At 47.3% G+C, this 27,920-nt stretch overlaps 2 protein-coding genes across 5 annotated transcripts in view; one reads left to right on the forward strand and one right to left on the reverse strand.

Moving 5' to 3' along the window:
* The window catches only part of BICDL1 (BICD family like cargo adaptor 1), a 57,228-nt gene extending 48,765 nt beyond the window's left edge, over positions 1 to 8,463 (forward strand). The window contains exon 10 of one of the 2 annotated variants that reach the window (XM_060269978.2): positions 3,505 to 8,463. In XM_060269978.2, the coding sequence (XP_060125961.2) occupies positions 3,505 to 3,705 (201 nt within the window). In that variant the 3' untranslated portion in view covers positions 3,706 to 8,463. The remainder of the gene's footprint in view (positions 1 to 3,504) is intronic. The other variant, XM_060269977.2, reaches the window with a different exon arrangement.
* A 1,515-nt stretch (positions 8,464 to 9,978) lies between these two features.
* Positions 9,979 to 26,145, reverse strand: RAB35 (RAB35, member RAS oncogene family). Of its 3 annotated transcripts, none has more exons than XM_088659073.1 (6): positions 26,019 to 26,145; positions 18,158 to 18,208; positions 17,312 to 17,435; positions 13,599 to 13,723; positions 13,119 to 13,243; positions 9,979 to 12,282 (listed from the first exon to the last, which is right to left on the reverse strand). In XM_088659073.1, exons 1-6 carry the CDS (start codon positions 26,128 to 26,130, stop codon positions 12,151 to 12,153), a joined length of 669 nt encoding a protein of 222 aa, XP_088515199.1. In that variant the 5' UTR covers positions 26,131 to 26,145; the 3' UTR covers positions 9,979 to 12,150. The 3 variants fall into 3 exon arrangements, with proteins under 3 accessions (XP_088515199.1, XP_034954632.1, XP_034954634.1); XM_035098741.3 differs by lacking the exon at positions 26,019 to 26,145 and adding an exon at positions 25,648 to 25,962; XM_035098743.3 differs by lacking the exons at positions 13,119 to 13,243; positions 26,019 to 26,145 and adding an exon at positions 25,648 to 25,948 and having other exon boundaries at positions 12,044 to 12,282.
* Between the last annotated feature and the right edge of the window lie 1,775 nt (positions 26,146 to 27,920).

Below are 27,920 nucleotides of genomic sequence, written 5' to 3' on the forward strand. Positions count from 1 at the left end.
CTGGTTCAATCCCTGGCATCTCCAGGTAGGGCTGGGAAATCCTAGATCAGTCATCCCCAAACTTCGGCCCTCCAGATGTTTTGGACTACAATTCCCATCATCCCTGACCACTGGCCCTGTTAGCTAGGGATCATGGGAGTTGTAGGCCAAAACATCTGGAGGGCCGAAGTTTGGGGATGCCTGTCCTAGAGAGCTGCTGCCAGTAAGTGTTGATAATCTTAAGCTTGATGGACCAACAATGATTTTTCCTCCAAAGACCTCTAAGTGGTGTATGATTCTTCCCTTTTGCATCTTCTTCTCACAACAACCCTGTGAGGTAGGTTAGGCTGAGGGACCGTGATTGGCCCGAGGTCAGCCAGTGAGCTTTGTGGCTGAGCAGGCATTTGAACCCTGGTCTCCCTGGTCCCAGTTTAACACCCGAACCACTACACCACCAATGGTGCTGTGGAGCACTTTGCTCAGCTGGCAGAGAGATGGCGGTTGTTTTGTTTTGGCCCCGTGTGTCGCTCTCCCCAATAAGATGACTCATAATCACAAGCTGAAAACGTCGTATAATAAGAACATGGAATGGAGAACTTAAAACCGCTCCCTGTCTTCCTGTTTAGATCAGCCCTTTATTCACAACCACGATGGCGGGGATCTTTACTTTTAGTGTAAAAGCCAAAGCAAACTGGTAAAGCAGGTGCTTTGCATGTAGAAGCTCCCAGATTCAATCCCCAGCATCTCTAGGTAAGGCTGGGATAGACTCCTGCCGGAATCTCTGGAGAGCTGCTTCCCGTTGCTGCCTATATGAGCACTGGCCTGTAGCTCGGTGGTACAGCAGGTAGGGATGGAGAAAGTCCCCCTCTCTGAAACCCTGGAAAGCTACGGCAGACGGTACTGAGCCAGGTGGACCAGTGACCCCATTTGGTGTCGGGTCCCGTTTCCCCGCCTGTGGCGAAATGGGAACATGCTGTGCTGCAGCCTTCCTTAGCTGGGTTCTGTGGCGGTGGCTACAAAATGGAGGGGATGGCGAGTTCCAGCGAGAACTTGTGCGCTCCGCAAGATCTCACCGGAAGCCAGCACTGCTTCTTGGGCAGCAGAGGTGGCAGACCATACATGGGGTCCCTGCTTTTTTGGTTTCTGCTGCCTGAGGCAGCTGCATCACCCCACCTCATGGGTCGTCCGTCCCTGCTTGGTATATGTTTCTTGCAGTGCACCCCTTCCTACAAGCAGCCCCTCCAGTTTCTTCCATTTGAATTTCCTGTCTCCTCTTTCTCTCCCCAGCTTATCTTGCCTTCTCCAGCCCTCACTTCTGTCTTGATCACTCAGTAGAAATGAGAACAGCCAAGCCTCTGCTCCCATGACCAATGCAACTTGCTTTCAAGCAGGGAGGGGGAATCTGTGATCCTCCAGAGGCATACCTTTCAAGTGACCCGGGGGAAAAAAGGGACATTTCGTTTTCTCTTGTGGGATCTCGCTGGCCATTTTGGGTGCTGCGCTCTTGCATGCTCTCGTACTGCGCTCTTGCCTCGGAAAAAAGCACTTTTTGGGAGAGCGAGCGAGGCGCAGGTCACATGACTCCCCTGGGAGCGTGTCCCGGAAGATGCATGTCTTGGTTTTGCATTGGAAAAAGTTGGAAGGGATGCATAGGTTGTTGGACTCCCAGCTTCCATCATCACCAGCCAGCATCAGGGGTGATGGGAGTTGTAGTCCCACAACTTTGGGAGGTCCACAGGTTCCACACCCCTGCTGTTGAAGCCTGAAATATCTTGTGTGTGTGTGTGTGTGTGTGTGTGTGTGTGTGTGTGTGTGTGTGTGTGTTTTAAAAAAATGAATCACTTCCATTATTCTTTGGGAGGCAGGGGTATTCTAGAAAGGAACCCTTCCTTGGCATGCTCTTTGAAATTGCTAGGCCAAAGGGGATATGCGTATAGATCAGGGGTCGGCAACCTAAGGCCCATGGGCCACAACCGGCCCATGAGTCACCCCTGAACCGAGCCGCCCGCTCCCCGAGTCCCTGTGTGCTGCACTAAACCAGTGCAGCGCGGCGCAGGGACTCGCTTCTGCGGCGCCGGAAATCGCGAGCGCTTGCACTCACGCATACGATCCAGCCCACGGAGGGATCTCTGCTGAAGCGAACCAGCCCAGGCAAGGTAAACCTTGCTGACCTCTGATATAGATGATAGCCAATTGGCCCCTTACTAGACATGTAAAACAGCGGTGGCTGGTGCCCTTTGAGACTGGCAGGCAGGCAGGGAGCCCGACAGTAGGTGGCGCCAGAGCCAATGACGGGCAGAACCAACTAGTTCTAGGTTTGTTCCCATCCTCCTCCCTGCTGAGTTCTACAAGGGCAACAAAGAGACTGAGGAGGAAGAAGAAGCTGGCAGGCAAAGACATCCCCTGGACTGGGTGCAAGTAAGAAGGCAGGCTGGCAGGTGAGGACTGGCAAAGGGCAGGCTGAGATTGGTGGGATAATGCCCTAGTCACCCGAATGGACCAGCCTCTCCATTGGTGTAAGATGAGGCCCCAGAGTTAGGTAACTGGCTAGGTCTGTTTTGCTGATACTGGCGGTGATATGGTAGGAGTGAAGTGTGTGTGTGTTTGTGCATGAGTGCACACACGTCTTCGCTGTGTCCATGTGCATTTGATGGTTGTTCCTAGCAACCGAGCCCTTGCTGTGATGATAACCCACGTGTCGGATGGAAATTCTTGTTTCTTTCCTCTTGGCTTCACTGATTTCTGGCTAATAATGATCCCCCCAACCTTCCTTTTACTGCTAGAGTCTGCTTGTCATGCAGCTCATGGCAAGATTCGTGGAGCTATTTCACCTCAATTTGACATTTAAGTGATCTACAGGCACTACAGTTTAAATAATGGTGCCCAATGCCGTTTGCCATGATGCACAAGGAATGTGCTTCTGTGCAGAGGCAGAACTTACTATGCCTATCTGTGTACTGCATAATACTGCTACCACTAGTACTGCTACTTATACTACTTTTTATTATTAGACATTTTTATTCCACTCTTCAGCCAATAAAGGCTCCCAGAGCAGCTTACAAATAATCAGTGGGAAGACATGTTCTCACAATCGAAGAATTCATGACACAAGAGGAAAACGAGTTAGGGAGGGAAGAGGGGAAAAGCAGGCTCAGGCACCAATTATGAGTTACAGATATCTTGTAACGGGAAGAGTAATGGGAGATAGAATTGGCAGAGGAGGCAAAAGTTGCTGGTTTTCAGTTGAGCCAATGTATAGACCCCATCTCTCCCTCTTCTGCTGAGCTCTCTGCCTATAGGAGCGCTACGCTGGCACAGCCATTTATTTATATGGGTGGGAGGGAGTAAAAGAGAACATTTTGGGCAGCATGACTGAAGGGGGGGGGGACCCCAGAGCCTGAGGAGGGCCAGGTTTTGCTGCTTCTCGACCTTCCCAGGATTTGGCCCATGTATGTTTGTTTTATCCCTCCTGCTCTCTCTTTGTCCTTCCTGTTAACAGCTTTCCTTCTTTCCTTCCTGCTGCAGGATGACATGCAGAGGGTCATTGACCAGCAGCTGATGGACAAACATCCAAAGGAGTGGAGCCAGCCCACCTATTCCTTCTCCAGCGGTCATGGGGCAAAGCGGCGCACCAGACCCTCCCCTTTGCTGAGGCCAGAGCAGCAGGGGGCAGAGCCCAGCGGGGCAGAAGGGAATCGCCTCTTTTCTTTTTTCAAGAAAAATTAATTGGACCAGAGCAACCACTCTCAATTCCTTTTTTTTTTCCTTTTTCCTTTTTCCTTTATTTTTTGAGATGAAGGATGTTGGAGAGAGATTCAGCAAGCCCAGCTTGTGATGGATGACGGCCTCCAATTCCGGTCACAGAAGAAGCCGCCAAAAAAAAGAAAAGAAAAAGAAAAAGGGGGCAAGGAGTGTCCCCCCCCCTTAAGAACACTGCACTAATCTTGCAGGCTGCGTGGTCTGAACTCAATGTTTACATGCGTCATAGTCCAATTGCCGGTCTTCTGTGCGATAGCAATTGAAAAGGACACTCTTCTTTTGATACCTTAAAGCAACATAATAAGAAAACACACAACCTTCAGGGTCTCTTGTTAGGTCCACTCTGTTTCTGCTGTGAGTAATCCAGATGTCTTAAAAGTCATTCTCTTCTGCAAAAGAGGAAACTTTAAAGAACCAGTTGAGATGTGGGAACCAAGGAAGGGGCAGGGAAGATCGAGAAAGGGAAATACCCATGCATTTTATCTGCCGAGTTTCCATTCTTTTCACCAGACCAGAGGGCACCAGGTTGGCAAAGGCGGGTCGTGCTTATCTGTCTATTTCTCATAAGTGAGAGAGAGAGAGCAGTCGTGGCTCCTGGTTTGGGCAGAGCCAGACAGAACTCAACAGATGGAGGAGTGTTTGTGCTCTGTCCTGGTCTCTCTCAGGATGGGTGACTAAGCAAAAATGTAAGCACACCGAAGGCAGATCAGCTTCCATGTCCGCTCTGTTCCCCTGCTCTCTTTCCCAGAGGTTGTGGCTGCAAGGAAATGGGAAGCCAGTTGGAAGTTGCAGGTATGCTGCAGCAAGAGTCAAAGGTGGTGTGTGTGTGTGTGTGTGTGTGTGTGTGTGTGTGTGTGTGTGTGTGTGTAGCTGCTCCTTTGCCTAAACAAGCACCATACCCAACAAGCAGAAGAATCCCTGGACAAATCTTGTGAGAACCAGAGCCCAGGTTTTTTGCAAATCCTTGGGATTCACAGTATTCCCCCCCTCCCCTCCCAACTTTGCCCTTCAGCAAAATGAGACCACTTGCTGTCTTCTAAAACCTTAGGCCAGGGCTGGCCACATGGTGCCTTCCAGATCTTGTTGGACTACAGTTCCCAATATCACTAACCTTTGGCCATGCTGGCAGGGGCTGATGTTGAGTCCAACAAGATCTGGAGGGCACCATGCTGGCAAGGGCAAACGGCAAGTGCCACCCTGCCCTGCCACTGATGGACAAGCGGCGCCAGCCTTGGTGCCAATTTTGGGAGAGATCTTGCACGTAATCCTGAAATCAGCACCAGTGCCTGTGCTGCTTCTCTGCTGGCAGTGGTCTGCCCACAGGGGTGCTGCCTTGGGGGCTTTTGCTGCCTGAGGCAGTGGCCTCACCCCACCAGCCCTGATGTTGGCTATCCCTGCCTAGGTGCTAAACCCCACCCCTTGCTGCTATTGTGAGGTTAAATTGGGAGTGAGGCTCATGGAAGAATAGAAATGAAAGGGGCGTGGCATTTTCACATCTACTGCTCAGATGCGGGAGCTGCTGAGACTTCAGCCTGACTCTCGCTGACTCCCAGCCAGCATGGTCGATGGTCAGTTGCCGCTGACCGATTGAGGGTCACAGGTTCCTCACCCCAGCATAGGTTAAGCCAGATTCCATCTTTTCTTGGTGTGGTAGTGTTCTAGGCTAGGGGTAGCCAAATGGTGCCCTGTGGGTGCTCTTGGGACACCCGACGTCTTGACTATTGGGCCTGTTGAGAATCCATCAACAGGTGCAGGGTAGCACATTTAGCTATCCCTCTTCGAACTGGAGGAAGGTTTGGGGGCAGCCCCAATCTAGAAGTGGCAGAGCTGAGACGCAGGTGGACTCTATGAGAACAAATCCTTTTCCAACCATAGACAGTAGAGTGGACCGCGGGCTCGTGCCCGACGAGCTGGGTGGCAGAGTAACCTCACACCCAGAATTTTCCTTAACAAAGCCCAGCCTGCTGTTATATTTTCTCTTGGCCCTCCAAAAACAGGAACCCAACTCTTGCACCTGCTGCAGATGCCCTTCACAGCTGGAGCAGCCAGCAGAACTCAGGCTAAACTTGTCCCCTATATATTTAGACTGTGTGCACGCTATACATTTGAAGCACACTTCCCCCTTAAAATACTGGGCACTAAAGTTTGTTAAGAGTTGCTGGGAATTGTAACTCTGCAAGGGATAAACTACAGTGCCCAGAATTACTTGAGGGAAAGAATGTATTTTAAAGATATAGTGTGTTACAGCCTTAATCTGGTAACTGGCTGTTAGAGCAGAATGCTTGCAAGGGAAATAAAATTGCTTGTGAAAAGGATGTGGAACCTGTAGTCTATTAGGTGCTGTTTAACTACAGTTACCATCCTGTCCCTAACTTTGTTATCATCATCCTGTCCCTAACTTTGTTGGCTGGGGTTTATGGGCACGGCAGTCCAACAACATTTGGGGGACTGTGGGACAGATAATGCTGATTTATGTAGAAAGGAATCCCTGCACTGTGAGATCTATGCCACCAGGGGTGGGGAACCTGTTGTTACTGGAATCCCATCAGCCCCCAGCCAGCCTGGCCAATGGTCAGGGGACGATAGGAGTTGTAGTTCAGCAATATCTAGAGTGCCCGTAGGTTCCTGATCCCACCATTACACCAGTATGGAACAGAACCCGAGTGGCAACATTCATAAAGGTATTCTGGTTAAAATAGGGTGTAACAGAACCTGTTATCTATACACTGGTTTGGCAGACACCATCTTTGAGCACTGTGGGTCTTCCTTTAAATGTGATATGCCATATTTTTGCCACCTTCTCCTGCAAGGTTAGCTACTGCCCATTGCATTGTGGGATAGCAATAAAGAGAGAACAGGGAGGGCTGGTCTCCCTCCCCCACCCTAAGAAACCTGACAGCCACACTTGTAGACTGTTTCCAGGAGTTGCCAGTCTCCCACCCACGCTCTCTGTTGAGCATTGCCATCTGTCATAACAGCACAGCTCCACCCCCACCCCACCCCCCCAGCCACATCATGTTGTGATATTATTGAACCACACAGCCAGGGGTGAAGGAGTGGGGAGCTCCAATGATTTGAGAGGAGAAGTGGGTGGCTGTAGAGCAATTGCAAGGAGCCACACTGCCAGGTTTATCTCCCCACTCCCTGCATTAGCTGAGAATCCTCACCAGTGGCATCAGTCATTGTATCACTACCTAAAGACCAGACCAGACAAAACATTGCAGATCTATTCAGTTAATTCTTGCACTTAAAAGTACACCACAGTATACTTTGGAACAGGAAAGGGAAAACTGTCCCATCCCACCCCCACCCCCACCTGTTCTGGGGACTGCAACTCCCATCAGCCTCAGCCAATGTGATCCAGCTGGAGTCCCCCCCCCCCACTGTGTTTTAGAGCCTGGCATGCATTTTGCCTGTAAGGAAGAGGCAGACTGATAATGCAAGGGGGCACTTGTAGAGCCTCTGGCTCCCTCCATCATTGATCACTGCCAAGTAGCTAACCTTTCCTTAGGAGGAGCAAAGAAAGCTACAGTAAAACAGTGGCAGGAGAGAGATGGCTCACAGCTCCTGCTTTCCCTGTGTGTGACTATCTGGGATCCTTTCCAGCTTTCTCTGGCTGTGGGTTAGGCAGGCTCAGCGTTGTCAAGGAGGAAGCAGAGCTAGCAAACCCCATGGGTACACTTCAAATTGGAGGTGCAATGGGCCACCAAGTCTATTGCCTATAGCAAAATAGAAAGTAATTTTTACGGGGGGACAGGGACGGACATCAGGATCCAGAGAGGCCCAGTTCCACATGGCAAAACACTGATTCTCATTTTTACCAGGAGGGCAAGAGAGATTGCATGGGTGAATGCCTGTCTGTAATAAAATAAATCCCTGCACATCGAAAACTTGCCTACCAGGAAAGAAGGCAACTCTAGAACATTTCTCCAAGTTTTATGTGCAATTAAGAAGAAGAAAGATGAGAGGAGCATTCGGTCGCTCAGTTCCCCATTATAGAGCCTGAAGTGATATAGCCCAGGAAGTGAGCAGTACATAGCCTTTTTAAGAACATCAGAAGAGACTTTTTGCCAGATCAGGCCCATCTATTCCAGTATCCTGTTCTCACGGTAGCCAACCAGCCCTTTTCACATACTGTTTGATCTAGGCTGTAAGCCAGAGCTGGGGCAAGCCTACAGCCCTTCAGACGTTTCTGGACTCTCAGTGCCCATCATCCGTCACCCACAGGCTATGTTGGTGGGGCTAATGGGAACTGGAGTCTAACAACAGCTGGAGGGCCAGAGGTTGCCCAGCCCATCATAAGGGAACTTACTAGCAATGAGAATTCCCCACAGACCACAGGCAGGTTCTGGGGACAATTTGCACCTCCAGAGACCCTCGGATCTGGATCTGTCAGCATCCCCCACTTCAGCAGCTCAAACCACTTACCCAAAAGTAAAGCAAGATGTGCCTGGGAGCTGCATCAATAGGCTTCCCCCCCCCCCCCCCGCCCAAAGCCCTTGGAAACCAAGCACACAGCAGGGATGAACAGACAGAATGTATCTAGAGGTATATGTACATATTACACAGTGCAGTAATTTTTGTATGTAGCAGTAATGTAAATAAATGTACTTTTTCTATAAATATATATAAGATATTCTATAAAGGCATATTTTAGTAGAAAACGCCGCTCTACTGCTTCTTTTGTAAATAGTTCTCGTCAGAATAAAATGGGTCCTTTCTATGGGTACTGTCTTTCTATGGGTACTGTGAATTGCTCACTGCTGTAGAGGGGGAAGAGGAGCAGCTGTACCCTGCAAGCATTGCTAGACTCCAACTCCCATCAGCCTTGACCACTGGTTATGTTGGCTGAGGCTGATGGGAGCTGGAGTCCAGCAACATTGCGGGGGGGGGGGGAGGAGAGAGAGAGACACCTCCTTTGGGAGTTCCAACAGGGGAAAACACTCCCTTGCTGCATTTAAGCCAGTACTGGGGAACTGCTTGGCGTACTGACATTGTTGGACTCCAACTCCCATCAGCCTCCAGGCAGCATAGCCAGTGGCCAGGCATGATGGGAATTGGGAGTCCAGCAACATCTGGAGGCCCAGTGGTTTCCCTGTCCCTGACTTCAAACAATGGTAGCATGTTAAAAATAATAATTTGTGGTGTTCGTTTAGTGCTCTTTGTACAAATATATGCCAGTTGGTCACAATGCAAATTCATAATACTACAGGACATAGAGTTGAAAACAAAAGCACTTCTCAACAGCTCCAAAACCAATTCAGACAGAATGAATGATCCAATTTCACTATTTAAAAAAAACACACCTTCATTTCCCATAGGATCTTTATTTAAAGCACCTAGGAGAATAAAAATGTCCTAACCTACGGTAGTACCTGATGGTGATGCTGGCACTCAAGGTGGCTTACTTAACTGTTCAGCTTGTAATAATAATAATAATAAATATACCCCGCCCATCTGGCTAAGTCTCCCCTGAGACGGCTGGGCGGCTCCCAATTGAATATTAAAACACAGCGGCTCCCAATTGAATATTAAAACAACACAGCATTAAATATTAAAAGCTTCCCTAAACAGGGCTGCATTCAGATGTCTTTTAAAATTAGGATAACTGCTTATTTCCTTGACATCTGATGGAAGGGCATTCCACAGGGCGGGTGCTGCTACCAAGAAGGCCCTCTGCCTGGTTCCCTGTAACCTCACTTCTCGCAATGAGGGAACCGCCAGAAGGCCCTCAGCGCTGGATCTCAGTGTCCGGGCTGAACGGTGGGGGTAGAAACGCTCCTTCAGGTATACAGGACCAAGACCGTAGACTCTATCCCAGATCTGTCTCTTCTGGATTATAAACCGACTTTAATTTTCCCAGAGATGAGGAGCAGCCATTACTTCTTTATTCAAAAATCTTGTGTATAACCACATTTTTGTACTCCACCCCCACCACCCGCTTTGTGCAACATCTTGTCCCGTGAAGAGTTCTAGGCAACTCAAAAACCTGCCACATTTAGGTTGGCCCCAATAAAGGGGGTGGGCCCAACAAGTCTCTCCCCTCCACTTTATGAAGAAATATAATCTAGCAGATCCCTTTCCAAAAGAGGCTACATACAAGACATTTGCATACAAGACATTTTCCTGACGGGCATATGGAGCCTAACTGGGAGGGTGGGGGGGGGAGAGTCAAAGGAGCCAGAGAAGAAATTTGCACACCTGGTAGTGGGGGAGAAGCAAAAGACAGGAGCCTTGAAGGAAGATTTGGCAGCTTGGCACCTTTATTTTTAGTTTTTTAAAATTATTTAAAAAGCATAATTAGAAAGTTTCAATATACAGAAATAGTCCTAGCAAACCAGTTAGACATTCCACCGCTTGACATCAGCACCGCTAAAAACGCAGCTCTCCCCACCCCCCCCACTCCCCTTTTAATACTCCACAGGCACCACCCACTAGCACTGTCCACCAAGTAAATCTACCACCGTGAAGCCTCCTTTAACGACCGGAGCTTACGCAGCAGCGCTGAGCAAAGACAAGAACCGGGAGAGGTGCTGCTAACGGCATCCTTGGGAAAAGCACCCTATGCTTCAACATCAGAAACCGGGACTGCTGCATTGGCAAAGCTCACACCCACGCCCCCCCCTTCACAAAAGACCACTGCAATATGAGAACATCCCCCCCTCCCTCTCACACAATGAGGATCCACCGTTGCTTCAGTCCGTGAGTTCCAAACCAAGACACCACCACGTTCCATCATTTTCTACGGGCCTCTTAACGCTAGCCATTCCTTCCCAATTGGTTTGCTCAGCTCACATTCTCAATTCTGGAATTAGTGAGAAGTTAACTTACAAGAGACGCACAGAGAAGACAGCTGTGGAAGGTGGGCAGCTGGGATGGATGTTGTCTTTGAGAACAATTTCACTGGCCGAAACCAGTCACATTCACCGCTTGCATGGGAAAAGCCTGAAGAGTCAGACTACTTGCAATGCGATTGCACGAGGGCTTTGTACAACCATAATTGTTGGTTTCCGTTATTCAAGGCAAGCAAAATTATAAGGGTTTTCAACTTAGCCCTTCTTGCATAATTCAAAGTCCAAAGGGTCAGTGATGCTGGAGAGCCTCTTATCAATTTCATATTCAGGGGGAGGAAGGAATCATTTTGGTTGAAAACCACGTGCTCTCCTATAGCCCGGGCCATCTTAATATGCTAGGTGAGCTCATTTTTAAACAACGAGGAGGCAATCCTCTGGTTATTTCCCTCCTAAAGCCCACCATAGCTATTAAAAAAGAACATGGGGGAAAAAAACCTTTTGCTTTCAGCATAACCAGATCAGAAATCCAGTCAAAACTGCACAAACCACAGCAAGAAGCCCCATCCAATACCTAAGAGACCACCTCTGGTCTGATAAAGGACACAGAAAATAGCCTGTTGACACCTGTTAGGTGCAAGCACCATTTGGAAGAGCCAGATGCCCCTTCAGCTCTTAATTTGTGGGAGAAGGGAACAAAGCAAGAGCCACCGAGAATGCTGGCAGCCAGAAATGCACATCCTGTAACTGTGTACAGAATGATGAGTGCAGGAGTGGGGAATAGTTTCTGACAGATTAACACTTTGGTAGCTCTTAAGGATGTTACAGAAGAGAGATTCCACCAGGGTGGGGATAATACTAGATTTAAGTCTCACATCTAATTGCCGAAGATTTCATTTTAACTGGCCAGAGGAGTTAAATTGGGGTGGGGGTAGCCTCTCTCACCCCGCCAGGGAGCGTGGAGAAGAAAGAGAGCACAGCTATTCCAAGAAGTGACAAAGCTCCAGCAACATTGGCTATTTTGGAGTCTGGGGAAAAAGGAATCTCAGAAGGTTTCCCACACAGCCTGAAAAAGTAGCTAAGGCCTCCATCCTAGCCTGAAGGTTAACAAAGGCTGAAGAGGAATGAATGGCAACAAGGGGCGGCTCCACTTAATGACATTGTACTGTACTCTCTGGAGGGAGAGAGAGAAAAATATGAACTCTGAAGAAGTCATGATTGGTCAATAATTAAGAAGGCAGAAGCGACAACGAGGGAGGCGCAGCTGGTTAAAGCAAAATATACATTATGTACAAAACTCTTGAGATCAAAAGTCCACTTGGTAGGCAAAGTCATTTTTGTCTACAAGATGTTCTTGGGGGGGGGGGAATAAGGTAGGAAGGAGAGGGGGCGGAATCACCTCCATCCAATACCTCCTTGGCACTATTGTGGTAAGGTGCCTCCTGACCAAAAAAAAAAAAACGTGGAGAGAACTCATTTAAATAACGGCACAAACTGAGGGGTGTGCGGGGGGGCTGGGAAGAGTCCTCCCGTGGCCTAGCCCAGTGGAATTGCCGCCTGCATCTGGCTGGAAGGGCTGAGCTGTCTGAGGGCGCAGTCTCTGCCGCAGGAGAAAAGGGCATTAGCAGCACCGGTTCTTCTTCCGTTTACTGTTCTTCGTTAGCTTCACCACATCGTTCTGTTGCTGCTGCTGCTGCTTTGCTAGGTTGTCTTTTTTGGCTCGCAAAACCAACTCTGTGATACAGTTGAACATCTGAAAAAGAAAAATGCAAGATGGGAGCGGAGCACTCTGAACAACAATAAGCAACACATTGGAAAGCAGACCAGCAGCAGTCTCTGGCCACACCAGAAGTGGCCAGTTCTAGAATCAGGGGCACCAAAGACATTATGTTAGCTGGCCACTAACTAGAGTTAAGAGCTTGGATAATGGGATCACATGTTCCGTCCCCCTCCCCGCTCTCACCCCTGTTGTTCAGCATAGCAGCTGAACAATGTTGTCCTTGCTTAACACAAACTGAGGGGTGCTATTGAACAAGCTTTAAGAACAGGGATGCAGAAGCTCCAGGTGTTGACAGATTCCCATCAGCCCCAGCACCAGGGCCAATGTTCAAGGGAGACAAGGGGAGGTGTAGTCCAACACCACAGGTTCCCTATCCCTGCTTTAAAAGAGTTGTGAGGGACAAGTGACGTGGTTCTGGATAAAAGCCTTAAGGATACTAAATGGGGAGGGGACCAAAATAAGTGGCAAGTTTTGAACCACAACTCCCATCAGTCCTCATGTTAAGGAAAGGAAATATGTGGCCTTTCACATGCTGTAGGGCTGCAACTCCCATCCCCATGACCATCGCCCCCGCTGGTTATGCCAAAGGACTCTCTTCGCCAGCCTCCAGAAGCAAGTCTATTGCTTTCTACTTCCTACACATCGGGCACTCTGCAGAGAGAGGGATGGTTTCTTCACAACCATGTCAATGCCTTCTTTGGTATGTAGCCTAGAACAGGCAATGGATCAGCAATGCGTTCCTCAGAAGCAACATGTCCCCTGAGGGATTAAAAGTAGGGCCCCCCATCTTTTCCTTGGTTATCACTTACCTCTTCCACATTAATGTTCTCTTTGGCGCTGGTCTCAAACAGCTGGATCCCCATTTGCCCAGCAAATTTATAGGCGTCTTCCGTCTCCACCACTTTCCGTTCTGGGTCATCATTCTTATTACCAACTGCAAGTACCAATAAGTCATATTTAGCATTTATACAGCTCTTCAAGGTGATCAAACCCTTCATATTCTCAGTAATTCGGACAACAGCCTTATGAGGTAGAGCCATATGATGATGACCACATTGCAGGTTGGGGTGGGGGATAGACAGAGGCCAAGAGACAGAACCTTGCTTGCGTAAGACCACCTGAAAAGCTCATGGCTGAAGTGCGACATCAACTGAGAAATTTAATCTGGTTCATAGCTCAATCTGCCACTAGGATTCATTAGCTACCATGGGGAAAGTGCAGTCCTATGAATCAGTCATCAGCTGGCCACAGTAACATGACTCAAAGGCTGCTCAAACCAGGTAGCTTACCTAATATCCGGCACACATCGTCACAATTCTGGTTTATTTCATGCAACCACCGCTTGACGTTCACGAAGGACTCAGCACTTGTGACATCATAAACCACAATAACTCCGTGTGTCCCTCTGTAGTACCTGAGGAGAGAAAGAGATGTATTAAGGCATGTGTCTGTGACACTTTGAGATGTTTCACATGCTTACTTATCGGGGGGGGCGGCGAGGGGAGAGAAACACCAGTACTGTATACCTGAAGCAAGCAAGATGGCTGTGAAGGGCTTGGGGCTGCCCTTAACTGCTTGGACTGGGCAAATAGAAATTGTGATAGAAACAGAAGGGCAAAAACTGGAGCGTTTGAAGTGGGGAGGGGGGAACCACACAAACAGAGAATGATAGGCTGCCTGGGCTTCAGCACTGTGGGGGAAGCACATGATGCAGGAAGTGGAAGCAAGATTCTGTGGGATGCAGTGTTGGCAGAGATGGTTCAGAATCTCAGATTACCATGGAGAAGACTCTGTGAGCCATGGACAACTGCTGTCACCATGAGCTTGAAATGGATTAGAAATTCAGGAAAGAGAGATGAACACAAGAGGAAGATGTTACAGAAGGAACGATGTTGGCTGGACCAGTAATGTTACCGGCCAGCAAGCCATACTTGGGTAGGAAGTTTCCGAGCATGATAGGAATCCAACAGCACTGAGACATGCAAGGCCCATGGAAAGATTTGGTGGACAGCTTTTTTGGTGGAATGATTGTGACATTCACAGCTGCTATTTTGTGGGGAAGGGACCACATTAAGGCTTGGCACACAGAAGGTCCCAGGTGCAAACCCCAACATGTCCGGGTGGGAAAAAATTCTCTGCATGTCAGTCAGTGTAGAACTGGATGGAGAAACCTTTAGCCCTCCAGATACTGCTGAACTATCAGCCCCAGCATGGCCAATAGTCAGGGCTGACAGGAACTGCAACCCAACAACATTCGCAGGGTCAAAGGTTCCCTACCCTGGAGGAAGACAATCCACTACCAGATAAACTAGTAGTCTCAACTGGTGTGTAAGTCAACTTGATGTGCTAAAAGGTGGGTTGTAAGCACCTTTGGGCAGGGACCTGTTTATTTGCTGCCATGAACATTAGATGGTGTAGTATAAGCAAGAGCAACTTGTAGGCAGCCTTACTACCAAGCAAATGGCACAATGGCGGACAAGAGTAGGAATAGAAGTCGGCTTTTACATGTTAATAAGCTTATTGTGCATTAAACAGCATCTGGATTGGTCACCTGAAGTCACCCTGCACACTCCCTTGGTTCCATTTCAGTAGAATTTACCAGATACAGTTTTAAGAACATCAACTGGACCACACAACTATGTTTCTTTGTTGTAACAAATAGAATAACAAAACACAGAACTACACAATTGTAAATCAGCAAGTGTATTGCACATGCTGGTTCAAACCTACTGTGCGGCCTGCAGCATTTAAGCCTTCAGCCCCTCTTCAGGGTGCAACACGCAGAGATGCATGAGTGCACACAAATCCTGGAACAATACCAACTAAATGCTGCAACCTGAACTCTGCTCATGTGCATTATTTTGGCTGAGCTTGCATGCCACTGGGAGGGGCCAAGTGACGTACAGAGCCCTGAAGCCCCACCCTCTGATCATGCAATGTCTCGTTCGGCATTTCCTCTGGTTTCTGAGATTTCCCCTTGCTCAACCCGGTTTTTATGCAGAAAGCTGAGATTCTGAGGAAACTGAATACCACATTGGATGGCTTCCCTGTGCAATTCTGGGGAACCTGAGTGCACACACCCAGTCCTGGGCGTCACCCTTTATTTACCAAGTGGATTAGGGGCAAAGGCATTCAGCAACTTTTCTTGTTTGCACCCAAAATCTTCTTCTGGGTATTCCACACAGGGTACTGATTCAATTCCAAGAGAGCCCCAAGTCCAAGTCACAATGTGGTGTGTTTGCACGCACGCACGCACGCACGCACACACACACACACACACACACACACACACAATCACACGCAGGAAGAGCTCTGCTGACACAGCACCAGTGAGACATGCTGCAGCTGACCCACACTGCCCATTTATCAGATATTCGGCAGTGTCTGGCTGTTTTACCCCCAACACATTTTCCTGTATGAATCTGGCCCACTCAGCACAACCCTCAGAAGATATGCCTCAGGGCCTGAAGGAAGTCAGGGGCCAGTTCAAGCAGCATGCTCAAAGCTTGGCGTTCGTACTACTTCCTGCAGCGATAAGGAAATGCAAGACAGCAGTTTCCAAACAGGCTTTCATGTAAATTGGGGAGACCCCCACTGCACCTCAAGGTATAACGTCTAGTTAAGACTCGCCTTCGTCTCATTTCTAAAATATTTGTATTTGAACAATAATCTATTTCCCCTGCAGATATCTTTTATGTAACATGAATTTTATCTGCAAAGCTCATTTTATAATTTAAGTAACATGCCAACATTAACCTCTTCCTCTGCCCCGAAAAAACAGCAGACATGGAATCAGCTTAATAAAGCAAAGCTGATTTCCTGCCCTGATTTGCTCCTGTTCTGTGAACAAGCATGCCTCCTGTGTTCTGGGCAGTGCAAAGCCCTTCAGCCAATATTTTTTAAAGCATCCACTGGTTGAAGAAAAGCCATCATCTTGTATACACACTACGCATTAAAGGCTTATCAACACTGCAACCTTATATTGGTTTAATGCCACTAACTGCCATGGCTTACCTCAAAGAATCCTGGGACCTGCAGTTTGCAAAAGGTGCTGGGGATTTTCTGTCAGTGATCCTTATCTGCCTTACACACTTCCCAGGATTCCTTGGGGGGAGGGTAACCCTAACCCTAACCCTTCCTTGCTCTCTAGTAAACAACCCACTTGAGACAACAGGCAACAGGGTTTTAAAGACTAAAAGCTGGCAGGCAAATAATCCCCATTCAAAATACACACAGAATCTGGACTCGAGTCATCCAAATTACTTCTGTAGGGCACTTCCTCTTTTGAAGCATACGCCTATTTGCAGCTAGCCGCACATTTCTTTTTGTGAGTAAGTCCTGCCAGAATGGTATGACAACATCTTCAAGAACAGAACAAGGATTTTTTCCCCTCATTTTCCTACCAGTGCAAAAAGGAACTGGGACCAACAGAAAGGCAACCCTCCTACCAAGCTGGGATTCCAGCCTATACTCTTAACATTAGATCATGTTGGGAGGGGTAAGGAACTGGCAACTCTCCAGATGATGTTGAACTCCAAACGCCCATCAGCCCCACCCAGCAGGACCAATGGCCAAAGATGATGGGAGTTGGAGTCCAAAGAATCTGGAGGGCATCACATTGACTACCCTTGGTCTAACCACCACACTGCACAGCAACATCTCACAGGCCACAGGTTAGTCACCTCTGGAGTAGAATCACAGAATCCACATACCCTTATAATATACCTTTCTGTGGATCTGAACTGTCAAATGCTTTGGAAGACAATCTTGGCAGAAAAGCTAGGTAGTAGTAGCAATAAAAATAAACATTACTATTATTGTTGCTATTAAATAGTACTGTGTGTTTATTAGGTGGCAAGTTCTCCTATACTTCCTCTGATATTGTGGAAAGGCACCTTAGCTTATTTAAAGGCAAACTTATTTAAGCAACTACGTAATCATTAAAAGACAGGATGAAATCAAGTCCTTGGGTCAATTGACAATCCCACTGAAATAAACTCACGTAGACGTGATGGTCCGGAAGCGCTCCTGTCCAGCAGTATCCCAGATCTGCAGCTTGACCTTTTCTCCATTAATCTCAACTGTTCGGATTTTGAAGTCTACTCCAATTGTGGTGATGTAGCTGCCTGTTGAGGGAAGCAGCACAAACAAGAAGCAGTCAAGCTAATAAGCTCAGCTGTGCATACAGAACTTCAACGGCCAACAAAAGGGAGGGCCCTGTTTTCTCACCAGAAAACTTTAAGCTTCAAACCCTGAACAATGAAAATAAAACTTTATATTTTGTTCAGAAATAAAGACTGCAAACCCAAGAGCATTTCACAGGGAGAAGAAAATTGTGTTGAGCTCATGCTCATGCTATTTTGAATGGAAACCTTCTCCCTAAAAGACTTTAAATCTTGACATTCAGGACTTTTACATATATATGTTTGAAATGTGTTGCAAGTCGCTTGGAGACCTTCAAGTAACAAGCAGTTACAAGTCAAAATATTTATTATTATTATTAGTTCTGTATGTATGGGCAAATGAGGGGGGGTCCTTGCCCCACATGACCTGTTATACCCAGGATCTAGGGCAGCCATCCCCAAACTGCGGCCCTCCAGATGTTTTGGGCTACAACTCCCATGATCCCTAGCTAACAGGACCAGTGGGCGGGGAAGATGGGAATTGTAGTCCAAAACATCTGGAGGGCGAAAGTTTGGGGGTGCCTGATCTAGGGTGATGAGCAAGGGTGACTTGCCACAGGCTTCCCTGCCTTCAAGCCCCTTCTCTTCTCCTTGAATGTGAATAGAAGCATACTGGAGCTACTTGGATGGAAAGCTCCTCTAGAGTTGTTCTGGGCCCAGCTTACCTGAAAAAGTGTTGTCTGCAAAACGTAACAGCAAACTGCTCTTGCCAACACCTGAAAGAGAAAAGAAGGAATGCTCAAGGGTGCAAACTGAACCAGAGTAGCATATTTTATGTGTTATTTCAACCACTTTAGAACACAAAGCATGTAATACTCTTTTTGTTGGCTACATCTAGCAACAGTACCTTCACATATCTGGGACTCTTAGGTGTCCTCAAATCTGCTTACTAGAGGCAAGTGCTTTGGGTTTTCTGGTGAGCAGGTAACACAGATCATCACACCCAGGAGCTCTTATTTGGCTACAGTTTGAAGATTAAGAAACAGGAGTCCTTCTTAAGAAGCAGGAGAGATTATACCAATCCCCTACCTCCTACAAGCCCCCAACACAAATGAGCAGACCTCATCTCCAACTTCAGTCCTCTGCAGGTGCCAGATAGGGGAGGAAACAGGGTGGTGTCTATGAATAATGGTTGGCTAAAAAGCCATGGGAAGGGGCCACTAGGATATCATTATATGAGCTGGTTCTTAATGACATTATATGTTGCCAACAAACAAGAAAAAAGTGAAGAACTCAGGACAGAGGCTCAATGAATGATTCATTGTAACTCTTGTAATTAAAGTTTTGTTATATATACTATTTTCTAATCATAAGCTACCTTGGCAAGACTGGAGTCTTGAAGAGCAATGCAAAAAAAAAACATTCTAAATGAATAAATGAACAGCATTACTAGGGGTGGGAAGGGACAGGAAGAATAGCTGCTATAGTTCATGCAGGAACCACAAACGAGTCCTCATATCATGGAAATCTCTCCATGTTACCTTTTCTGGTTCAGAAGGTTTACCCCTTACTGGATCGATTGCAAAGGATAAACAAGATAAGAAGTGTATAGTTTCTGTGGACTAGGACAAGCAGCACACTATGTACATTATATAAGCATGTGTTCCTAAGGCCTACAAACCATTTTTTTTCAAGAGAACTAGTAACATTAATATTGGGATTAAATGGTACACATTTTGTTTTTACCTAATTGGGATTAAATGGAATTTCTGATACTGGATTACATTCAGCCAGATGATGACCAATCACTGAATGCTACCTAGCCACTGTACCTGTAATGGCTTGGGAAGCCAGTCATACCACCCTTTGCACAAGCCACGGGGGCGGGGGAAGTTTACAATAAAATCAAATAAGACAATAGTACATAAAATCCATAAACAACACAATCCTTCAAACCACCACCATTCATAACAAATCACTAAACAACAATTACTAATAGTGGCAACAACTACAGTAATTCATTTGTCTCATTGGGTCCCCAAATGGTCTGCTAAAAAACATATGTCTTAACCAACTGGCAAAGAATGGGGGCCAGATGCACCTCATCATGGAGGGAATCTCACATGCAAGGAGCCACCCCGGAAAAGCCCCTGCAAGCACTGAAGTGAAGCCTCCTGCTTTTCTGTCATCTTTCAATTTTTTGAGGGAGCGCAGAAGCCTGGAAAAAATGAACATGGGCATATGAAGCTACCTTATGCTGTCAGACCATTAGTTGACCTAGCCCAGAATGGTTTATTCCAGGCATCCCCAAACTCTGCCCTCCAGCTGTTTTGGGACTACAACTCCCATCATCAATAGCTAGCAGGACCAGTGGTCAGGGATGATGGGAATTGTAGTCCCGAAACAGCTGAAGGGCAGAGTTTGGGGGTGCCTGTCCTAACGTTCCTTTTCAACCAGGACTTTGCCCTTTTAAAATTTGAGGTTTTTGGGGGTGGGTGGGTTATTGGGTTGTTTTTATTTTTATTATGTATTTTGTGGTTTTGTATTTTGATTTTATTCTGTGAACCACCCTGAGACCTCCAGGTATAGGGAGGTATATAAATTCAAATAATAATAATAATAATAATAATAATAATAATAATAATAATAATAATAATAATAGCTGGCAGCGGCTTTCAGAGGTATGTTGTCATCACCCACTGTCTGATCCTTTTGTAACTGGAAATGCCAGATGCTATTATACTAGCGTTCCAGTGCTTGGGCAGGGCAATACAGGCAACTGTCTTACTACAGTGTTGCATGGGCTCCGTGCTAAGCTACCATTTGGTAACTGGTCATCTAGATGCACCAGTTTTTAAGACATCTTAGAGCAGAAAATGGATCAAGAGTGGCTAAACTGTAAACTGCATAAAGATCTCCCACAGCAGAGCCAAGGGAGCAGATGGAAAACTTGCACAAATTAGTGCCACTTCATACATTATGCATTCCCTACACAGGCAGCATTTTCATGTATGAATTAAACAGCGTGAAGCATTTTACACAGCACATATCAAGCATTCAAAACCTTTCACGTACATTATCTCAGTAATTCCAACAACAATCCGAGGAGGTAGGCTAGTATCATCCGTATACTGCAGATGAGGAGTGGGCTGAAATAGTATAATCTTGCCTCTAGCCACCTAGTGAGTTTGTGGTTGAGGTGAGATTGCAAAGGAGCATTTCCTGGCCCATACACAGCTACTATTGCCAATATTAAATCCTCAAAATGTTTTCTAGAGGCATTTATAAACTGTATGCAAAAGAAGAAGAAAAGGGAGGCAGGCTCTGCCCTTGGGTTTACAGTCTAAGTAAGACTAGACACAAAAGGAACGGGGAAATGTAAAACAGCTCTTACAAATGTTAGCTCTGGGAACAGAGAATTGCTTTTAATTAACCAACACTGGAGGCCTCTAAGCTCTCATAGGATGGCCTACAAATCTAAACACCTACATTTCACAGCTGCCTCCTTCCCCATCACATCAACCAGGCACCACATATTCACAATGCAAACTGTACGCCAAGGGCAATCATTACAGAGAGGATTCTCAGAGACTGCTCCATTTTTATAGAATGTCCTTTCTCTGAAGGACCACCAAAAGTTCTAGCCTGAAAATAGTTCAGAGGCAGAGCAAGGCCTTCTTGGTTTTTAAACTAGTTGTGGTTGAAGGGCTGCTTGCTTGGGAAGCCGGTGCTCAAATCCACATTCAGTTTTGAAACTCACAGAGGAAATAATTCCCTTTCCACCTAACCTGCTCAGTTCAATTATTGTGAGGCCACTACTCTAAGCTCTTTGGGAGGAAGGACAGGAAACAATTGATATTAAGCCAAATTACATGTAACATCGCTCCCAGGACTTGGGCCTTGTCACCTGTGCTCTTCCTTGTCCTCCAAACTCTCCACTATTTCAGCATTTAAAATGCAATCTAGCTGGGACAGAGACCTATCCTTTCTGCAACACCACGCTCTAAGGTGTCGTGTATATGAATGGTGCTCCATGGATAGAAATGACAACACGTAGGTGATTCTAACCTTTGGGTAGATGTTTGGTGGCCATGGAGATTAGGAGGAAGCATATTTAAAATTTACTCGTTATTTTCAGTGACTCGGTCTCCTCTCATATCATCTATAATATACTTTTTAAAAAATCTGCAAAATCTTTCATTCATTTTTATTCCTCACATTCAAATCTACCCTCTTCCTCCAAGGAGCTCAGGGCATAATAAATAACAGTCTCCCCTGCTCCTATTTTATTCTCACCACAGGCCTTGAAAGTATGCTGAGGGTTAAGAGCACAACTGGCTCAAGCTATGCAGTAGACTTCTCACCAGTGGCAAGTGGGGATGAACCCAGATTTCACCTGTCTTGAACTACACCCCACCAAAAAAACACATACCCTTCAAATACTTCTATTTTTCAATACCTGACCATACTACAAAGTCTCTATTTTGCCCTTTATTTTAAAATGATGCCTTTAAAACAAGGATGGGACCCCCCCCCCGCCGCCTCTTTGTCCCCACCCACAAGCCATGCCCCTCACTGACTCTGCTCCACAGCCTCCTGCCCCCTAGCGGAATTATGTATCTGAGCTGGGATAATGCCTCTTGTTGGATGGAGAGGTGTAAGTGCATCAATACATCTGACTTTTGAGAGGCCAGAATGTATCCTACTGCACAGAGGCAAGATTTACATCCGTTGCTCCACCTACTTTCACATCTGGCATGTGGCCCCCAGAAGGTTTTTCATGTGGGAATGCTGCCCTCAGGCTGAAAAAAAGGTTTTCCCCTCCTGCTTTAAAACATTAATTAAGAGGTTGTCAGGTTCCAGTTTCCATCTGGTAGGGTTCTAGAAGTAAAATCTCCAGAACATGGGGCAGGTGCATCTAGATTCTGGTGCTCTGGTACAAGACTGGACAGACACAAAATGCCAGTATGCTACTTTCCGCTCACCTCTACAATCACCTCCAGGCATTGCTATCCATATTAGCATTACTCACAAGATCCTCCTTTTATTTGATGCCTGGGCAACCAGGCCGCACTTCTTGGTCCCACCGCCAGATATACCGTAGATGCTTCTCCCATGCAGATAACCATACCAACACAAGGAGGTTTGTAAGTGGGGCCAGGGAGTGTGACTGACACGGAGGATGTGACCAGAAGCTCAGCCCCACTCCCTAGTACAGTAATCATGTGAAGCCACTTTTGAAAATGGTTACTGACTCATGGTAAACATTGTATCCTTGTTTTCACCCATGAGATGTTCGACAACATGCATAGCTTCTAAGAGAAGTGCAGCCCATCAGTTTACTCATACATGCTCCACTGTCTTACTCAGAGGAAAGGAAGCATAGGATTGAAACCTCATTTACAAATCAGGAAGCTCTTGGTTCAAAATGTATCCTCTACCACAAACACACTAGGTAACCTAAGGCAAGCTGTTTCCTCTCTTTCAGACTTGCAACTTGGAGATACCACTGAACTACCTTTCAAGGCTGTTACAAGTATTACGAGAAGACCATGCACGAGGTAACCAGAGCCTGTGTGGTGTAGTGGTCCAGGGATGGTCAACAATGTGCCCTTCAAATGTTTTGGACTACAACTCCTATCATCCTTTATCATTGGATATGCTGTCTGGGGCTGATGGGAGTTGTAGTCCAAAACATCTGGAGGATGCCACATTGGGATTAGACAGTCAAAGACAAGGGATATCAGAGCTCCAAGTCTTCATTCACCTGCTAAGTGACATAGGGCAGGTCACTTTGTCTATACTACCTCACAAGATTAATGTGAGAATAATACAGCAGACAAGAGATAAATATGCATGCCACACTGACCTCCTTGGGAAAAAGGTGTGATGTTTATTTATTTACAATACTTATATTCTGCTTTATGGGTCTGAGCAACTCTCAAAGCAATTTACAAAGGTTTCTCATAAAAATAATCAAGTCTGGTATCAGGAAAAGAAATACTGTAGTATGGTTCCCTCTAGGGTACCAAGATTATTTGAATGGCATTGCCTGCCCTCATCCTTGGGCTTCCCTGGCAGTGTCCTTCAGGCCTCTGCTTACTAGGCAGCAGAGCCCACAGAGTGGGCCTGAGCAGTTAAAGCAGCCCAAGAAGGAGGCAACTGTTTGAACTGATTCTAATATTGTACAGTACTGTATTTTTGTATTGTGGTTACCTACCCTTTGCTTAGAAACAAACAACATAAAGGAGGAATAGAATAAGCATAATAATAATACACCACTGCTTTACAAAGAAATACTCTGCTACCTCTCCTTGACATTCCAAACAAGAGCTCCAGGAAATACACACATACATAAATAGAATATTGTTTTGCAGCAGAAATATACCAGTACATTCATTTCTCTGACATGCCCCCTCCAATCTTCCACAGGCTAGCTCTTCCCAATCCAGTTTCTTTATTAATTTATTACGAACATTTATATCCAACTTTTCATCCAAGGAACTCAAGATGGAGTTTGTAGCTTCCCATCCCCCAGCAGTTTATCCTCACAACAACCTTGCAAGGTAGGTTAGGCTGAGAGGTACAGTGACTGATCCAAGGTCACTGACTGAGTCTCACTCTGACTGAACAGGGGATTTGAAACCTGACCACCTCAGGTCCTAGCCCAGCCATAGCCAACCTAGTACCCTGTGGATGTTGTTGAATTACAACTCCCATCAATCCTGGCCAACTACTGTATTCCTACTATACTAGCTCATTGTTACTTATACTGTGTTCTGTCTCAGGGATCGGAAACTTTGGCCCTCCAGATGTTTTACATCTCCCACCATTGCTGATCACTGGCCTTGCTAGATGGGGTTGATGGGAGCTATAGTCCAACAGCATTCTGAGTGCTCTAACCACTAGGAAACACTAGCCATGCTTCCTCAAAGAAACCTCTGGGGTTCCCCCCCTCCCTCCCTGCACCTTACAAACAAGACTCTTAAAGCTCCAGGGTACAGGCGCTGTGGGTTAAACCACAGAGCCTAGGGCCTGCCGATCAGAAGGTCGGCGGTTTGAATCCCCATGACGGGGTCAGCTTCTGTTGCTCCTGCCAACCTAGCAGTTCGAAATCACATCAAAGTGCAAGTAGATAAATAGGTACCGCTGCAGCGGGAAGGTAAACAGTGTTTCCGTGTGCTGCTCTGGTTCGCCAGAAGCGGCTTTGTCATGCTGGCCACATGACCCGGAAGCTGTACGCCGGCTCCCTCGGCCAATAAAGCGAGATGAGCGCCGCAACCCCAGAGTCGGTCACGAGTGGACCTAATGGTCAGGGGTCCCTTTACATTTACAGATACATACATTAATACAGCGTTTCTCAACCACTGTTCCGCGGCACACTAGTGTGCCGCGAGACGCTGGCTGGTGTGCCGCGACGTGCAGCGACGAGAAGGGCGATTTGCATTGTCACGTGCCTGGCGGCCGCCAATAACCAACACTGACCCACCGGAAAGCAATATTTCTCCTCCTCTTTCCCAAAGCTCAGTGCAAACGAGCCTGGCGGCCGCCAATACACAACGCTGACCCGCCGGAAAGCAATATTTGGCAAGTGTTTCTTACAGTCATAATTATAATATAGGGCGGCACAGAGATAAATCTTTTAACTTTTTTAATGGTGGTGTGCCTCATTATTTTTTTCACGGAACAAGTGTGCCGTGGCCCAAAAAAGGTTGAGAAACACTGCATTAATAAATAGAAAATGAACAGGGGGAGGGGGTAAACAGATATTATTCTCCTCACTTCCCCCACCCCTTGGGGATCAAATCCCTACTCCTCCATGATGAAGCTCACTGGATGACCTTGGGTCAGGCACCTTCCCTCTCAGGCTAGCCTACCTCACGGGGTTGTTGTGAGGGTAAAATGGGGAGAAGTTACGCAGACACCTTGAGCTCCTTGGAGAAAAAAGGCGGTATACAAAATGCAATGCAATAAATAAACCCCCTCTCCCCCTCCCTGACTTTCCCACTCTCCCCTTTGCCCAGCTGCCCGCCCCACCGGCTTTTCCGCCTCACACATCCTCCTCCCCGCTTTTCCTCCCTTCGAGGCTCTTCCGCTCCCCTCCCTCCGCGCGGGCCGGGCCGAACTTCCTATCCTACCTCTCCCACCCCGCCCGGGCCCCGCCCCGCCCGCCGCGCCCCACCCACTCCTCTCCCCCTCCCCCACCCTGCCTCACCGCTGTCGCCGATGATGAGGAGCTTGAAGAGGTGGTCGTAGTCCCGGGCCATGGCCGGCGAGGCTGGGGGAGGGGAGGACCGCCGGGCGCCCCTGGTGCCGTCACGGGAAGACCGAGTTCTCCTCAGGTGGCGGCGGCAGTGGCAACAACAGCGGCGCCTCCTCCTCACGAAGCCGACCCAGCAGCCGGAACTGACAGAAGCGGCGGCGGCGGCAAAGCAAGCGACGGCGACACCCGCCCCCTCCCCAGTCCGCCGTCTCGCTCTTCCGCACCAAGGCGCATGCGCGCCGAGCTGCCCGGGCAGCTGGAAAAACCGCCAGCTGCTCGAGCGCGGCTCGCGGCGCAGGCGCGGCTCCGCCCCCTTGGCTTGCCCTGCCGCTTCCTTTCTTCTTCCTCCCCTACCCGCTCTTCATCAGGCCTCGCTCTCATTCGCTTCCTCTGCCCTTGCTCGACATGGCTCCCGGAGCGACCATTCCCGTACATCTTTCTTGCTCGACGTATTAATGCGCGTGCGCCTGGAAGAGGAAGCGGGTGGGGGGGGGGCGGGAGTCACCTATCAGTAATGTGAAGAATGCAAGGAGGGTGTTTTGTAGCTTTGCGCATGCGGACGCCTCTGTCATCTCACCTGACAGGTTTCCCTGACGGGGGAAGAGAGCGTCTTGCCAGGATCTAGTTCACCTAGGCGTAGCTTCTGGAAACTGTGTTTACTGTATAGTGTGCGGAGGGGAGAGTGCCCCTGAGGGTGTGCAGAGTGCATTCACTTCACCACTGTTGTGTATTGAGTCAAAGGATTTTATATCTGTATTATTATTGTCTGTATTTGCATTAGGATAAAGTAACTGCCTTTTGGTTCCAGAGGGTACAGCTACTATTGGTTCATTTAAGCTGCTGTATTTGGATCCTCTGTCTTATTGGTTCCCTCCAAAAGGCAGCACTGTGATTGCCTGATATTGTTCCCTCCAAAATGTATCCCTTTCTAGCTAGTTCCCTGTCCCTATAAATGTAGCCTTCCTGCCCTCACAGTCAGTCTTGTTCACTTTAATAAAGAGCTGTTACTAGAGAACTGTCTCCAGCATGCTATGTCAAGAGAGCTGAAATCACAAACCCCACGTCACAACAACCACATCAGTGAGCTGCCAGTCACTACATCCAAGGTGGGATCAACCATCATGACACTGCGCTCCTGAGAACATAAGAGTCTGCTGGATCAGGCCAATGGCTCATCAAGACCAGCATTTCTAAAACAGGTCCTGAAGCCAAAGGCTGCAATCGCTACCCACATCTTCTAAAGTGGGATCACTATGGGGGCTGGAGTCAGGCAGGGGCACTTCATACTGTGACAGCTCCTACTGACAGTGGTCACATTCACAACATACATTTAAAGCCCTATGATACCACTTTGAACAGTTATTGTTTTCCCCAAATAATCCTGGGAATTGTAGTCTGTTAAGGGTGCTGAGAGTTGTACTGTGAAGAGGGGGTGATTGATAAACCACTCTGGAAAGGGTAGCTACGGTATGGGAGTGGAATAGAGTTTTAACAACTCTCAGCACCCTTAGCAAATTGCAGTGCCCATCATGCTTTGGGGGAAGCCATGGCTGCTTAAAGTGGCATCATAGTGTTTTAAATGTATGGTGTGGGTGTGGCCAAACTTATTTTACTGCCCCTCTCCTCTACATGGAACAGTCCCCCCATTATTTTTCTTGTGTGCAGAGAACACACTCAGGTCTGCGCTTCTCCTTAGAGCCCTGCTACCAAGTTTTAGGCCTGATGACTGGCCACACAGAGGTGAAAGTGGGACTCAAGTTGCCTCCAGACTCTCACTATTTTGTGTTTGCCCAATGAAAGTGCTCTGTCACCCCAGTGCAACAAATTTGCTTAAAAAATAAAACTAAACAGCAACAGACTTTTGCATGGGGGGAAATGCACTGAAAAGTGTGGGATAAATGATAAATGAGAAAAGTGTAGGATAAATGATGAATGGGAAAACAAAGCCACAAAATAAAGAAATCAGGATGAATGCTCATTGTCATATAACCTCCCTGCAAATGAACCAAAATTAAATATTTAGTGAAGACACGACACACTCTAACCTCTGTGCAAGCTTTGTGAAATCAAATCAGGATGAGTGCTCAACAAATAAGTTTCATTTGAGCTGGAACTCTCAGTGGTTTAGCGCCAGAACCTGTTCTCAATATCAGCACGGAAGCCATAAATTTGTGGCTTTATAAATAAGAGTATTGTGGACATGTGCATAATATTTTCTCTCTCTC

This window comes from Zootoca vivipara, chromosome 16 (assembly GCF_965207765.1).
Source record: "Zootoca vivipara chromosome 16, rZooViv2.hap1.1, whole genome shotgun sequence".
Taxonomy (NCBI): Eukaryota; Metazoa; Chordata; class Lepidosauria; order Squamata; family Lacertidae; genus Zootoca; species Zootoca vivipara.